General features: G+C 43.0%; 1 protein-coding gene across 6 annotated transcripts in view; it reads left to right on the top strand.

Moving 5' to 3' along the window:
- Positions 1-15,524, top strand: part of AOPEP (aminopeptidase O (putative)) — a 245,583-nt gene that overhangs the window by 64,300 nt on the left and 165,759 nt on the right. For all 6 annotated transcript variants that reach the window (XM_040450243.1, XM_040450241.1, XM_040450246.1 and 3 more), the window contains exons 4-5: positions 5,628-5,781; positions 13,174-13,419. In XM_040450243.1, the coding sequence (XP_040306177.1) occupies positions 5,628-5,781; positions 13,174-13,419 (400 nt within the window). The remainder of the gene's footprint in view (positions 1-5,627; positions 5,782-13,173; positions 13,420-15,524) is intronic.

Genomic DNA, 15,524 nt, shown 5'->3' with positions numbered 1-15,524 from the left:
GAGTCATTGCCAGTGCTTTATTCTTAGAAGGACTTTCTAATAGGTTAGTACCTCTTCCTTATCTCTAAATTGCCTCTTACTTCTGAGTTGTATGTTATCATTTCAGTATAACCTTAGGACCAAAAATATTGTTCTTTTTTCATTAGTTGACTGATTATTTTTATTTTTTTATACTAAAAAGGCACATATTCAAAGAGTGAAATAGTTCTATTGGGTTTACTATACTCCTCCCCAAAATACCTCTACTGTATTTCTTCTGTTTCAGAAGTAACCCCTTTCACATCTTTTAGCTGATTATCTGATATATATGTCCATGTTGTTCAGTAAGATGCAGGACTGTTCAGGGTTGATCTTCCCACTCTGGCAGGTGAGGATTTAGCTCTCTCCATGCCCTCGTAACACACATACCCCCTTCCCCAAATCCCATCGTCCCGATGTAATAAATTTCATAACCTTGATTAGATCAATGTTCTTCACATCATTATATCTATGTTCTTAGAAGCTGAGTCTTGTACAGCTTTGATTATGTTGTTGTTTCTGTACAACATGTTAGTTTTTCATGGCGTTAATCATTGTTTTATTGTTTGTTTTTCCTATTTGCTTAGTATTTACCAACCCCAGAGGTGTTGAAAGTTGTTTCAGTCTTCTAAGGTGCTCGAATACATCAAGTTGCCTATCAATTTCCTCCTGAAGCAGTCTTTCCCAGGGTCCTGGAATCTGCTGAAGAGCTGGGTTACCCTCTCTGCTGGGCGCATAGCTGGCGCCTGGGATCACCCTTCTCCATTAGTCTACAGATTCCCTGTGCTTCTCTCTTGTATTGGCTTGTCTGCCTTCCTCTTGGTTTACTATATCTTTGTGAAGCATATTTTACATACTTAAGTAGCTTCCAGAGAATAGGATACATGGGAGGTGAATTTTTTGTGAAACTGCATGTCTGAAAATGTCCTTATTATATGTTGATTTTTTTTCCTTCTTTTTGGAAGCTTGCGGAATCTTGTCTTTGTCCCTAGGGTTCTAAATTTCAAAATGATGTATCTTGATGTGGATTGATTTGTATCTAGTGTCCTGGGTTATGTGCCCTTTCAATCTGGAAACTCATGGCCCCTTAAATTTGAGGAAATCTTCTCAAATTTTTTAACTGATGATTTTTTTCCCTTTCTCTTTTCTCTGTTGTCTTTTTCTGGAGCTTCTATTACTTGGATATTGGGCCTGCGGAACTGGTTTCTATTTTTCCCTCTTTTTTTTTTTCTTCTTTCGCTACTTTTTGGGAGATTTCCTCAGCTTTCCATTCCATCTCACACCTTTATTGAATTTTTCTTTTCTTCTATAGTGGTTTTAATTCTCTTTACTTTGGAATGCTCCTTTTTTATATTATACTCTTCTTATTTCAGCACTGCAATACTTAGCAGTGTATACTTAGTGGGTATATGTTTGGTGTTCTTTGAAGTTTTCTTCTCCTCGCAAGACCACTGACCTTCAAGTTGCTCATTTTCATCTCTGTTTCATGTCAGAGGCTTTCTAGATGTCCTGGAGGTGCTTGATTTGTCTGTAGGCATTCAGGAGTAGGGACTAAAATACTGACCGGAAGCTCTGTGCCCACGTAGGGCTTCTCAGCTGTGAGCTAGCTTCACCATAGGCTGATCATAGGACATCTCCAACTTAAGTCTCCTTAGTTGCCTTCTCTTGGGCTGTTCAGCTTTTTCATTCCTCTGCCTGGAGGGTAAAAGACTGATTGCCTGCACTCTGGGAACCAAATGAGAAGCTGGCTGGTGGTCTCAGCATCTGATATGCATATGTTCATCTAATCCCATTCATTTGCCTTCAACTGTGCCGGTTTCCTCCCTTCTTCCCCACCCCCACCCACAGCCGCCCCCAGTCTAGAGGCCTTCTCTCTTACTCTCTATAGAAAACAAATCTCCAGTTATTTGCTGGGGTGTTGTGGGGGGCAGTGGGGGGGGGGAACTAGCACAGGTGTGTGGAGTAGGGGAGTCCATCTGGGGATCTAAGCCCTTCTTAGATGGTCATTCAGCCAGGCCTGCTTAGTTTTGTGCTTCTTCCACCCCCAGCTTTCTGGGTTTCTAGAGGATAAAATGAGGTGGCTCTTGTCTTTCTCCGTTGCCAACTCAGGATTCAGATCGGCTGCGTCATTAGCCCTGCCTCCATCCGCATGGCAGCTTCCAGTATTTTGCAGCTACTGTTCTTCTTGGTGTATGGATTTTTTTTTTTTTTTAATCCTTTTACAGGGTGCCTGTCTGGCTCAGTCATTGGAGTGTGCGACTCTTGATCTTGACATTGTGAGTTCGAGCCCCATGTTGGGTGTAGAGATTACTTAAAAATTTTAAAAATCTTAAAAAAAAAATCCTTTTACTGTCCTTTAATTGGGCTTTGGGAGGAGGCAAAAGTAGCTTCATGTGTTCAGTCTTCCATTTTTACCTGAAAGCCTCACCATTGCCATTTATCGAATGCCCAGTGTCTGAAGTTTTTAAAAGGAAAATTCAATGGCCCACGGTAAACACTGCAAAGTGTACGTCACAGAAAGCATGACCAGACCACAGCCCTTTGATTAAGAGAATTTTGTTAGTCAAGATTTTTCTTTTAAACTGAGGCTGTTCCAAAGATTTAGTTCCTCACCCACAACTTCTTTCCTCTTCTTTCATCCCCAGCCTCCCCTCAACCTCTCATCGTGTTCAGTCCAAACTGAAGGTCTTCATGGAGCAACCATGGGGCGGCATCAGGTTGCAGGGAATGAGGTAGTTAAGGGAAGGTAGGAAAACGAGGGAGGTGGGCTCAGTGCAGCGTGTCATGCTGAGTCCATGTCATGCTTTTATTAGGTCTGCTGTGACTGTCTCTACCCTCTTCTTACTGGCTGGGGATCAGAGCAGCTGTTCTCTTTAAAGCTGTGGCTTTCTTTCAAGCTGAGTAGAAGCTACACACATCACCGGATTGGCTCCAACATCACTGGATTTGGTTGTCTCTTTAAAGAGGAGTGTGCCTTCAGCTTCTTAGAGTGGCTGTTCTGACTCCAGAAGCAGGATGAACTTACAAACAGGTTTGGGAGCATGGCTGCCTCTGTGATGGGTTTCCAGTAGTTCTGAGTATGCCCTTCTATATTCTTTCATCAAATATCTCCTCCAGTGACTTCCAAACTTCATGTCCTATCATACTTATTCAAACTTGATATCATAGTTTTTCTTTATGTTTAAGCCTTTGTTTTCTATTTAAATTTTTTTCTTAAGATTTTATTTTATTTTGGGGTGCCTGGGTGACTCAGTCGGTTAAGCATCTGACTTTGGCTTAGGTCATGAATCTCACGGTGCATGGTTTGAGCCCCTCATCGGGCTCTGTGCTGACAGCTCAGAGCCTGGAGCCTGCTTCAGATTCTGTGTCTCCCTCTCTCTCTCTGCCCTTCCCCCCCCCCCCCCCCCGCTCGTGCTCTGTCTCTCTCTCTCAAAAATAAACAAACATAAAAAAAAAAGATTTTATTATTATTTTTTTAATGTTTATTTATTTCTGAGACAGAGCACGAGCAGGGGAGGGACAGAGAGAGAGGGAGACACAGAATCAGAAGCAGGCTCCAGGCTCTGAGCTGTCAGCACAGAGGCCAACACAGGGCTCGAACTCACAAACTGTGAGATCATGACCTGAGCCGGAGTCGGTCGCTCAACTGACTGAGCCACCCAGGCGCCCCAAGATTTTATGTTAAGTTTATTTTGAGAGAGAGTGGGCGCGTGCAAGTGGGAGGAGGGGCAGAGAGAGAGAGAGAGAGAGAGAGAGCTCTGCTGTTAGCACAGAGGCCAACGCAGGGCTTTATCCCACAAGCCATGAGATCATGATACAAGCCAAAATCAAGAGTTGGACATTTAACTGACTGAGCCACCCAGCTGGTCCAGATTTTATTTTTAAGTAATCTTTACACCCAACATGGGGCTTGAACTTACAACCCCAAGATCAAGAGTTCTGTGCTCCACTGACTGAGTCAACCAGGTGCCCCTAAAATTTGGTTTCTTTGGATCTAAGTTGGTAGTTTCAGGGTATAATAGATAATGACCCCTCTAGCTTTTGGAGTTTCAAATGAGTTGAGAGACAGAGAAGACAAGCATAGGGAGATCGAAATCTAACCTTTATTATTGATTTTTACAAGTAAAACACTTTGGAAAATGTCATGTTAGGTCTGCTGGCCAATGTGGGCATGTTACTATTTGACTCTGAATTTGACATCTTATCCACTCACTGATCATATTGGACAATCACAGGCCACTCCATGAGTGTATGGCCCTCTAAAACTTTTAACAAGAATGACAAAGGGGCGCCTGGGTGGCTCAGTTGGTTAAGTGTCCAACTTCAGCTCAGGTCATGATCTCACGGTCTGTGAGTTTGAGCCCCGCGTCGGGCTCTGTGCTGACAGCTCAGAGCCTGGAGCCCGTTTCAGATTCTGTGTCTCCCTCTCTCTCTGCCCCTCCCCTGTTCATGCTCTGTCTCTCTCTGTCTCAAAAATAAATAAATGTTAAAAAATATATATATTTACTTAAAAAAAAGAATGACAAGAATAGCTCCTGCAAAAGAATTAGTATGGGGCTGAAAGAGAGGCTAGGGCTATTTGAGTAATGGAAATTCCCTACATGGAACATGAGGAAAGGAGAAGTGTGTTCCACAACAAGAGGTGATATGAATTCTCCTTAAGCACATCATCAATTTATAGCAGATGCTCAGGAAAAAAAAAAATACTGTATTAGATCAGGTTGTAGGGTGCATTCAGATATCAGAAACAGTGAAAGCATTTTCCCATCGTAGAAGTAAGAAGTATAGTGTTATAAGCTATCAGTCATTTGTTTTTTTTGTAAACACCTTCACTATGTTTTGGCCTAAGTGGAACGCACACCCTTGGCTGGGGTGGGGAGCCTCAGCTGAAATTCCAGGCCTGTTACAAACTAGCTGGGAGTCCTTGGCTCCCCTGAAACTCTCTAGGCCTGGTTTTCATCTGCTCCTTAAGGAATGGGGGGGGGGCAGCCCAATACCTGAACAGATAAAAAGGGTAAGGGATAAGCCTAAGCTTCCACAGTTAATTAGTTTCAGAGTTGGGACTAAAACCCAGGTATCTTCCTTCCCTGGTCTCTCCATTCTCTACCATACCCCTTTTAGATGGACTTAAATTGAATTTAGACAAAATAGTTTAGCAACACAGTAGTGATCATTCATGTGTTCATTTCTTCATCTGTGTATTCAGCAGAGCATCTTTTTTTATGCCAAACACTGCTCTAGGCAATATGTATGAACAAAAGATGTTCTTGTCTCTATAGCAGCATACAGCCTGTGCCCTTTATGTGTTTGTAGCCCTTACGTGACCATCTCAAGTACTACCCTTTATTTATAGCCTCACTTGAAGTGCTTCAAACTGATCCCTGGTCTTTAAGGAGATACAAACTTCCTTAGCTGCCCTGAAACTGTCATCCCTCTAGGCTCTGCCTGAGAACTGCAGTGATGCCCCTTCAGTAGATATGACCCATCTCCAGGAGTAGCTCATGCCATCTTATCACACAAATTCTTTAAGTGCCTAAAGCGAAAAGGTACAGAGTGACGTCCAGAACCATTCATTGGCCTCATTATGGTTTTTCTCCTTCTGTTTATAGGGTGCTCAAGCTGGCATTACTATGTAACCATGCCGATGCCGGCCTCCACCTTCACAATCGCAGTGGGATCCTGGACAGAAATGAAGCCAGAGACCTGCTCATCCAATGATCTGGCAGCAGAGAGATCTCTGTCACCTTCCGAGGCCGACTTCAGGTTGGTATTTGGGAACTTGCTGAAAAACAAACACTTAAGGGAGCAGTATGATGCATTTATTCCAAGCACTGGGAATGTGAGTCATCCCTGCTGAGAAACTAAACCAAAATATGATTAATCAAAGCAGGAAAACCCTATTGGGAGGGAAAGGGAGTTGAGAGGCAGAAATGTGGGCATATTGTTTATGCAGAAAGAAAGAAAAGAAAAGAAGTATATATGAAATCCGCTGTGAAGTCAGGTGAAATATTTTTATGTGTTTGGTTAAGTCAACAGAATCCTCAGATTCAATGCCTTCCCTCCTTCTACACTTTTTAATTTTGGTTTTCAATGCCAATTTGGTCAAAAACACAATAAAGAGGAGTTGCTTGTCTGCTGGATTACTTTGTAGGCCACTCTACTGTTTTCGTTCCAAGGACTGCTGTTAGCAGTGCATTTGTAGGGGTGGCCCTCCGTCAGTGGGGCTTGTCAGTCTGCTTTGGAGCACAGGACACAAGGTAGCTTGTCACAAGGTCATGGTTACAAGTAACCTCCTGGGTTAGGACTCCATTAACTTGAGTAGTGATTCCTTCTTTTTCAAAGTGGACCAGAGAAAATCAGTTTAAAGTGTTTAAAAATCAGCATGGGCCATTGGATATTCACTTGCAGCTTCCCCAGACCTTCAACTGTTTCTAGCTTTGAGAACCAAAAGGGAGGAAGGGAATGGACATAGGAGGTACGAAGTGTCCAAATTGTGCATTATTGCATCATGCTTCATTCCTGGGACTTGTACACCCAGCTTAGTTTAACCACTTTTCCTGTTTATACACAGTCACCATGTCCAGTACCTTCTGGTAGAGAAAGCCCAGAGTAAACCAACCAAGATACGCTTTTAGTGCAAATTCCCTTGTGTTGGTTGTGTTTTGCCATGTTGTTTTCACTCTTACTGCAGTGGTTGCAGTGGTGGTTGGTACTGTTAGGACATAAAGCCATTGAGCCCTCTCCTATGACAGGCATGTCTTACCGCTTGCATTTTGCTTTTTGGAGGAATGGAAGGGATTTCCACTTCCTGCTTAGTAACTTGCCTATTTTGGACTAGTCTTCCCTGAGCTATACACAGTATCCTAGATTGCTTATTGGATTTTACTTATGCACTCTTGGGAAGAGGAGAGTTGTGGATAGAAGTGACACTATTACTTTCACGTGGGAATACTTACTTGCACGTGAGACCCTTTCCCGCCACTGAGCTCAGAGTAGGCCAATGTGGCCTACTCTGTTTTGGGTGGCAAAATTTCTGCATCGGGAGGACAGGTGCTCTAGAGAGTTAGTGCGATCCTCAGTGGACTTGTTAGGAGCAAGAAATAAACTTTTTTCTGTTGTTAAGCTACTGAAACACTGAGGATGTTTGTTATTGCAACATACCCTAGCCTATCCCAAAATGATAGAGAAGTCATTGGATGCTTGAAATCAGGAAAAGTCTTGACTTAAATGTCATCTTGATTAGTCCTGAGGATAAGCCTATAAGACAGATAGGCTTTATTATCTCCATTTTATAGATAAAGGTATTGAGGTTTTAGACAGCAATGTGTCCGTGTTCATATCTCTACTGAGTTACAACACCTGGATTCCCATCTGGGCTTGATCCCCTATAGAAGTGATTCAGAATCTTTCCTGGGGAGTTTTAAAAACTGTGTATAATGTCCATGCCTTACGTGGAGTCTGATCCACCTTCCCACCTGGAGAGTCACTGCCATGTCTGAGTCACTCTTATTGATTGGAATGAGTCGCCTTGGAACAGAAGACAGAAATTGAGAATTCTGCCTTTGAGCATGAGGGTGCTGTCCCTACTGGTTGGGTAGGTTTCCTGGGGCAAAGCTGTACTGTGCTGCTCTGTAGAATAAAGACTTTGCTTGGGGTTGTCAAATTCTTCATGATGAAGAAGCACTGTGCTCTTCACCTACAGCCTCAGGGCTGCTTGACTGTTAGAGGAGGTGTGCAGTTGAAAACCATGCGCTGTAGTGCAAGGCAAAGAAAGACATTTGTTATTTTTTCCTTCTAGCCATATTCCCAGGGATACGAGGTTGGGGAGCGGGCAGGACCACTTCTTACGTGCTCTGTCTACTGCCCGTAACAACGGAGATGGCTTTTCACTTTGCGCCCATAATTGTGAAGGAGGAAGCCATGGCCATTTCCATTGGGCATTCTGGGAAGAGATGGCATCTGAAATTCCCGTTGGGGTTCAGGGGAAGGGGATGTTGTCCTTTAGAGTTTATAGCCAGCTGAGACACCATAGAAGGAGAGCACAGTAAAGGTTTTGTTACTGACAGAAGCTGGACTTGGGAATACTCAGGTATACAGTCACAGTGGGCTTTCTAATACTCCATTTCCAAACTAGGCCAACTTACCCGTCCAGTTACCTGCCTACCTGGACTGCTTCCGGCCTCCACAACACAGATACACGCAGCCTGCCACTTGGCCAAAAAGTACCCCGTCTGTGGACAAGCAGATAGGAAAAGAGGCAGCCCAGAGTGGCCAAGCCAGTCAGAGCAGCTGGAGAGAGGTCAGAGGTGCCACTCAGGGGAGCATGTCCTTGTGTGGAGAGGCCTGAGGAACGGAGTCCTTCCCACACTCCCTTCCATGTCTGACATGCTATGACTAAGTTTTCCCTTCATTTATCACTGTGCTTGTCTATCAAAAATGTACTGCTGATAAAATAATAGCTTGCATTTGCTTAATCCTTCCCTGGCTGCGTGCTTCATGTGTGCTGTCTTTAGTCATCAGAGGGTAGCTTTGTGTTTTTATCCATTAAATCTCTGGCTCCATGCTACGTTTGCCAACAAAGGTACTCTGAAGTGCCAACTGCAACAGTGTTTTTGGTTATGTTCACATCTGGTCCCCTTGCTTTCCCCACCCCCCTCTTCTACTTCAAACCTTCCCAAGACCACCAGTTCAATGCACGTAAATGTAACTTTTATAGGGGCCTTATATACTACAGGCTTTCATTTACCTAAAGTGTTCATCTGGGTCCCAGAAATTTGGCCAAAGTATTGGTCACTGAACTTTTGATCACTGTTCATGTGGGCTAAATTATAGGAAGAACATTCCCTCTTCCAGCTCAATTCCACACGTGCTCCAGCCCACTCTGGGTGAGCATTTTCATAAATACGTTAATTAGAAGGCACTTAGGTAAACCATTGAAAGTTTTATTAATTTTCTTCGGCTGCAATATAACCTCCTCTGGCCACAGAGGAATCTTTTTATTATGTTTAACCTCTGGAGGCCTTTGTTAAAGCATTGTCTTCGCTTTGGGCCCATACAGTTTAAGCATGACACGGAAACTTGGATAAAGTCCAGAGGAACTCAGGAAAAATGATTAAAAGCGTGGAAAATAGGCACCACAAAGAAAAGGCATTGAGGTTGCTCATCCTAAAGAAGGGAAAGCTTGGGCGGGGGGCGGGAGGGAAGCAGTTTTCTTTAGAGTTGTGGAGTCTGTGGAAAGTTGCCTTGTGAACCTTGCAGGGTGAGGCCCTATTTCTGTGTCTTTGGAAGGCTAGGAAAGAACGAATGATATATAAATCATAGGGGGAAATGCCAGTTTCCAGTACACGCTTTGCTGTAGAGAAGCCTTTCCAAATCTTCCTGGCTTGGTTTGATTTCTCCAGCTCTAGCTCCCTGGTATATTTCAGCTTTCTGGCTTTTATTGTACATCCTGAATTTTGCTTTGCATTATATGAGAATTCCCCTAGGAAATGCATCCAGCTTTCAGATACGACTGCATCACTGCGTATGTATTGTCATCATTGCCAACAGCTCACTGGTGGCTGGTGGTGGCATTTTGAACACTTGTGATTTTTACGGTATGCAAGCATCTACTCTGCTTGCTAAAATATGTTAATAAATTGTCCAAACATCTTAGAGTGTCATTGTATGTACCAGAATTTTAAATTTTTTCTTCCATTAAAACTGTAAACTCTTCAAAGGTAGGGTCAGAAATTTATTCCTATGTGTATACGTGGCACACCTTTGGGGTGCCTCGAGTAGAGCAAGAGTGCAGGAAATCATTACTAAATGATTGAGCTGAACTGTCAAAAAAGGACCTGCATCCCTAAGGGAAATTTTGGTGATTCCTTTTGAGCCTATGACAGGGAAATGTCTTTGTCAGCTAGTTTCCATACATCTCATTCTGGAAACAAGAGGAGGACCAGAGGAGAACCTCTGTAGGCAGCGTCCAATCTTGTGATTCTGAATAAAACCTGGTCACTCTTCTTCCTTGGAAAGACCTCATGTGAAATGATTTCAGCCCAGGAATCGCAGGAGAGGGAACCAGTGGTCTGGTTCCCATCATTTACCAACCTAACATTTATTTCACCAGTTCTTCCCACTCTTGGCAATATTAATGGGCAATATTGACAAGGAGGAGCAGGAAACCAGAGAACCACAGAGCAGCTGAGCTCAGCTTCTAGAAAAATCTAGGATCCAAATTTACTCAAGAAGATTAACAGAGTATGTGGGGAAGGAAGGTCGGGAGGGAGGAGCTTGTGATGACTCACGATGTGATGAAAAGAACAGTTCTTATTCCTCAGGAATGCTGTGTGGATTAATTGGGATAATGCACATGAAGTGTTCAGAGCAGTTCTTGGCACACAGTGAATGTTCAATAGCAGTTGTGGTAGGAGTTATTGTTTACTATTCTTAATTCTCATCAGTATGGATTATTTATAAATAACAATCAAACATTATTATTAATCTTTAACTATTAAAATGTTTACCCTGATTATGAGCCTGGGCACAGGGAATAGCTATTTACAAATGCTTGACTTGCTGATGATACTAAGAGTGGGTTGGAGCAGGCACAGCTATAGAAATGAACGGTCGAAGGTGAGTGTGAGAAGAAGCATCTTTGAGTTCATACTGCTTTCATAGAGGACTATTCATGACTTCATAAACGTACAATATGAAGAGGGGCGAGGGCCTCATGTGGAGAGTTGTCAGAGAATCACAGTACCAGAAGAAACCTTGGAAGCCATTTTTTTTGTTTGTTTTTAACGAAAGTATAATTAACATAAAACAAAGTGCACAGATTTTAAGGCTGAATTTTTGCCAATTGTTTACACCCCAAACTAATAGAGGACGTTCCAGCATCCAGTAGTTCCCTCACCTCCTTTCCGGTCAGTTCCTCCCCTCCCCCTGCAGCCATTTTCATGAGACCACATTAGAAATGAGAAATGAGAAAGGGGCCCTGGGCACTGAGTTGCTTGCCTCACATCACAGTTAGCCCGTGTGAGAACAGCCACTGAAGCCCAGCTTTCCTGATCCCGACGTTGGAACTTATGTGTGGCCTTCCCTGATGCCACGTACATTTTTATTGGGAGAGCCTTAATAGTCTCATTTATCTATAGGTTGATTACCTTAAAGTCCTGCATTTTCTCCCAGGCTTTGATTATTAAAAAATGGTGCTAATACACACAACTGGAATAACCTTCATTCCCCCTGGCTAGTGACGCTCATGTCCAGAGAGAATTTAACTCACCTTTTCTCTTCAACAAGTTGACTTTTTTTGATACCTCAAATTATTTTCTGATCTTTCTTGGCTGCAGGAAATAGTCTGGCCCCGTGGTATGTGTCTAGATAGGCCAGTGGAATGCCTTGTTGCGAAACTGTGCTTTGACACATAGAATTTAAACTTATGCCCCACCTTTGTACTGAAGATGCCTCCGCACCTCCAGTTTCTCCATTATTTAATGTGCTCTGAAAGTTTTTCAAGAAGTGCAAGCTTTAATTATTATAGCCCGTTATATCCCTATGTAAATATCTTAGGTGGTTAACTCAATAAATGGCTTTCTTTTTTATTTTATTCATTTATTTATTTAGAGAGACAGAGAGCACGTGAGCAGGGGAAGGGGTTGGAGAAAGAGAAAGAATCTTAAGCAGGCTCCATGCTCAGCGTGGAGCCCGGTGTGGGACTTGATCCTACTACCCTGGGATCATGATTTGAACTGAAATCAATAGTCAGACACTCAACCAACTGAGCCACCCAGGCACCCCTTAATAAATAGACTTCTTTACTTAATGAGACCTTTGAATGTATACACCAGCACAGTACTTGTCATTAGGTGGACATTTGAAGCCTTTTCAGGTAAATGTTTACCAACAGGCACCTTTAGTCACTTTCTCCATAAAGCAAGGTTATCAACCCAGGGGCTTTGGCTAGCATTCAATGTCAATAATTATATTCTCCCTGTTGCCTTATCCTGGCAGAAGTGTTTACGGGTCTCCACCCATTTTTCTTACCCTCAACAGCGGTGAAATGTCACTGGTGCTGGAAGCTGTGTTCTATGCACCAGGCTGTGGGAGGGCAAGGCTCATCTCCATAGCTGTGTGGATCTCCTTGGGCAGTGCTGGCCTTGGATAAATGAAAGCCACTTCAGAAACTTGGAGAGGAATTATTGTTGTGGCCTGCCCCTATTGGGACATGCCAGCATTTTAAGGTTTTTCATTATTCACTGTGAATCCAACAAGCACCCATAGGTAAAATTATAATTTGTAAATTAAAATTAGAGGGGTTTTCCATTGTGTTTGAATAAAGGACGTGCTAACAGGCAAAAAAATAGAGTTCCCTTTGATGTGGGTTTCTTTGGGTAGATGAGTTCTCTCGAGGCCTGTGAGTCAAGTTCTAGGAATTCTTTTTCAGCTCCACCTTTGACAGAATAACTGGCAGCGATCAGATGGTACAGGCTGAGCTCTGATCTGTTTCCTTAAAAGGTTGATTCTGTTCAATTTGTATCAAAAGTGGATTGGGGAAAATAAAAAAGTGTCTCTGTATTCCATAAGAGCACAACTTCTGATGGCTTTTAACATGAGCATCTGGATTACTTTTTTAGTAAAATGGACTGGGTTCTTTTGGAAAGTCGAAACCTGTCCTGTCATTTGGTTCATTTTTTATTCTAGGCAATTCTAGAATGGGATCTTTAATTTGGCTTTGCACCATCCTTGCCTTTCTAAGTTATGAACTGTTTCTGATTTGGAGATTTTTTTTTCCATGGTGATACTTGAAAAGCACATTTGTGAGGGGCAGAAATTTTGCTTTTTATTTTCAGGAGGGGGTTGTTTTGTTGTTTTGAGGCTTGGGAGGTGTTCCTTGTTTACTCTAAAATAAGTAGGAAAATCTACTTTCACTTAGTTTAGATTGAAGCTACTCGGTCAATTCAGCACATCAATAAGTATTTTGACCTATAGTTTTTCACTGCTGCAGAGAAACAGACAAGCCAAGAATTCCATTGAACTGTCTTGATCGTGAGCCCATCTGAACTGCCGTCTCTTAGAAGTTGTGCATGTCTGTGAGAGTTCCCCACCTCCATGGCAAGAATAAACCTGATTTACCATAAAGTGCATCTATTTATTTCGTGTTGTTCCCAGGTATGTTGGCATTTGTGGTCACATGGAATACCCCTGCCGCTTCCAGAATCCTTCTGCCACCACCCAGGAAATTATTCCTCATCGGGTCTTTGCCCCACTGTGCCTCAAGGGTGCCTGTCAAGAGACCCTTCTGCAACTGGTCCCTCCTTGCCTCTCAGCAGCGCACCGTGTCCTGGGAACACACCCGTTCTCCAGGCTGGACATACTCATCGTCCCTGGCAATTTTCCGAGTCTGGGGATGGCCAGGTACGTTGTTCTATTGTGGCACTTGGATAACATGCTTTGGACATCCTTTGATTATTTCTTGCTTTCCCTGGGCTCTGTCAGGGCTCCATTAGGATGGAAGGGCCACAGTTGCTCATGCTTGGACATCTCATTGCTGCCTCGAGGGACAGTTTGGGTGTAGCCTCCACCATGCGGGAGCCTTTGGGTGTTGTGGGCTCAATCAGCTGCTCTGAAAATAACAAGCTCACATTGTTGCTTGGATTGAAAACACATTGTGCCCCCAGAGTGATGTATGTTGGATCGTGGCTGATGAGTGACTGGTTAGCTTGTGGTGAGAGCATAATGCTAATGGGCCCAAGGTCACAACTCTGGGCAGAGGAACACGACTTAGTTCCTGGGCCACAGGCTGCTCGCCTAATCCTGACCAGCTGTCTCATCCATTCTCGCCATTGGTCATAAGGGCAACGACTTGAGAGCCCCTGTGTCAGAGAGACTGTGGATGGATCAGTGTAAATCCATCACCACTGCTGGAAAAACAGCTCAAAGCAGATGGCTTACTGGGGGGTGGGGCAGTGGGGGGGGTCACTTGTCTTGCTAATATTTTTTAATGTAATAAATGCATTATTCCTACTGTTTTCTCACTTTAGTTCTCGTGGATAATCCAGGCCTGCAAGGTGAACCTTTCCCTATATATTATTGACACCTAAAACCCATTCGTTAATGCTATTGTTCCTTCAATAATAGGTACCTGTGTTCCACTCAGCATTTTACTTGTTACATACTCAGGATTTCACTTGGTTATATTTCTATGTGAAAATCTTAATCATTAACAGTGAATATGCTTGACTGAAGATAGGAAAAATAAGCTCATCAAAACATGTGACTTTAAGTTTTTCCCTATTAGTCAAGGAAATTCCTGCTGCCAATTAATTTCCATGCTTTTGAACAGCTGTCATTTGTGGTGTTTTCCCTGAAAACTGCATACATTCTTAGTAAGACCCATGAGTAGAAAAGAACTGACCAGAACATTTGCTTTTGATCTTTACTACATACGTATACTTTTTAAAGCTGGCTGGCTAGTCTTAATCCTTGAGGAGGTCTGAGAAAGTCATTTTGGCTGATTTTTATCCTGTATTTATGAAGATAATGAGAACGTAGAAACTAGGATAATTATATATATTTGGTTATGTGCATCAATATTGTTTTGGATGTCTATATATAGAATTTGTCTTAACAAGGGGGATTCTTTGGTCCTTTTGAAGAGTCTGCTGGACTTAATTTAAGCAGAATTATTGGCGAAGAAAGGGTTGTTCATTAAATGTTTCTCATTTGTACCTAGTTTTGAGGGGCTCTATTTATTTGGGAGTTTTTAGCACTTTATGAGAGCTGTAGCTTTTCAGGGCATGTTTGCTAACAGTTCCAAGTTCTGACGTGAGGGAACCAAAGGCAGAGTATTTTTCGTACAGAGGACCTCATTTTCTGTAGCTCCTTCCTGACAGCAGTCTGCCAAAACCAGAATTTGTTGACCTGCAGGCCATTCTGGAAAGCCTCTCTTTTCAAGTTTGCGTGCCCAAGCAGGTAGGCAGTGGGTTTGCTGCTCTTTGAGATATTTAAAGTGACTTAAACATGCTTTGCTCTGTATTTTGAAAGTAATAAGCCTAAGAACCCTAAGGCCAAATGGTACTGGGCACAAATGTCAGAAAATGTGTTGGTTATAACTCAGCAGCAACAAGACCGTTTTTATGCTTTAAAAACAGGAGACCCGTACATTTAAAATTTTGTGGTTGGTTGTCAAATGTCATTTTCCCCCCATTTTTTTCTTCCCTTTTAGACTGTGGAAGTAGTCTGCCCTGGTCTAGATGTTTTCCTGGGCTTAGTTACGGTTCCCCATATTTGAGCTGTGGAGGGGGGATTGTGTATCTTCCACTGCCAGCCAGGGGTTGGGGGAGCACTCTGTTTTTCCTAACTGTGGCCTAAATTGATTCCACTTGCTTGGCTTGACTCTCGCGGGATCCCAACACCTTGAGCCACATGCGAGTGAGTGGGGTTTATGACTCAGCTGGCTCCCGGGGCCCTGCTGCCTTATTTATGGTCAGGGCTTTGCTTGGGGCTCTGTAAAAGCAAAG

The sequence above is a fragment of the Herpailurus yagouaroundi genome, unplaced genomic scaffold, assembly GCF_014898765.1.
Source record: "Herpailurus yagouaroundi ecotype Mexico unplaced genomic scaffold, PumYag 201, whole genome shotgun sequence".
Taxonomy (NCBI): domain Eukaryota; kingdom Metazoa; phylum Chordata; class Mammalia; order Carnivora; family Felidae; genus Herpailurus; species Herpailurus yagouaroundi.
The sequence above is the reverse complement of the archived record's forward strand: the minus strand, read 5'-3'. Positions and strand labels throughout refer to the sequence as shown.